This window comes from Dendrobium catenatum, unplaced genomic scaffold, assembly GCF_001605985.2.
Source record: "Dendrobium catenatum unplaced genomic scaffold, ASM160598v2 original_scaffold_223272, whole genome shotgun sequence".
NCBI classification, from domain to species: Eukaryota; Viridiplantae; Streptophyta; class Magnoliopsida; order Asparagales; family Orchidaceae; genus Dendrobium; species Dendrobium catenatum.
In genome coordinates, this window is record NW_021541682.1 from 1 (window position 1) to 398 (window position 398).

The 398-nt window shown below is 43.2% G+C and overlaps 1 protein-coding gene across 1 annotated transcript; it reads left to right on the top strand.

Moving 5' to 3' along the window:
• Nucleotides 1-6: 6 nt before the first annotated feature.
• LOC114578926 (eukaryotic translation initiation factor 6-2-like) lies at nucleotides 7-394 on the top strand (the record flags this gene model as incomplete). The annotated part of the gene is made up of 2 exons (XM_028692530.1): nucleotides 7-93; nucleotides 167-394. Coding segments are annotated over 2 exons (315 nt in total), but the record flags the coding sequence as incomplete, so codon positions are not given.
• Nucleotides 395-398: the final 4 nt, after the last annotated feature.

Sequence of the window (398 nt, forward strand, 5' to 3'; positions counted from 1 at the left end):
GCTGATATTCTGGGAGTTGAAGTGTTCAGGCAGACAGTAGCTGGTAATATTCTTGTTGGTAGCTACTGTACTTTCTCTAACAAAGGTGGCCTGGTAAGCTCCCAAATTCTACTGATTATTCTGTTCTGAAAGTGAAACGGAGTCTTACTATCTTTTGCCTTGTAAGGTTCATCCTCATACATCCATTGAGGACCTCGACGAGCTTTCAACGCTTCTTCAAGTACCTCTTGTGGCAGGAACAGTGAACAGAGGCAGTGAGGTTATTGCCGCTGGTATGACTGTCAATGACTGGACTGCTTTCTGTGGTTTAGACACCACAGCTACTGAGCTCTCAGTTATTGAGAGTGTTTTTAAACTAAGAGAAGCTCAGCCTAATATGATTGTTGATGAGATGAGGA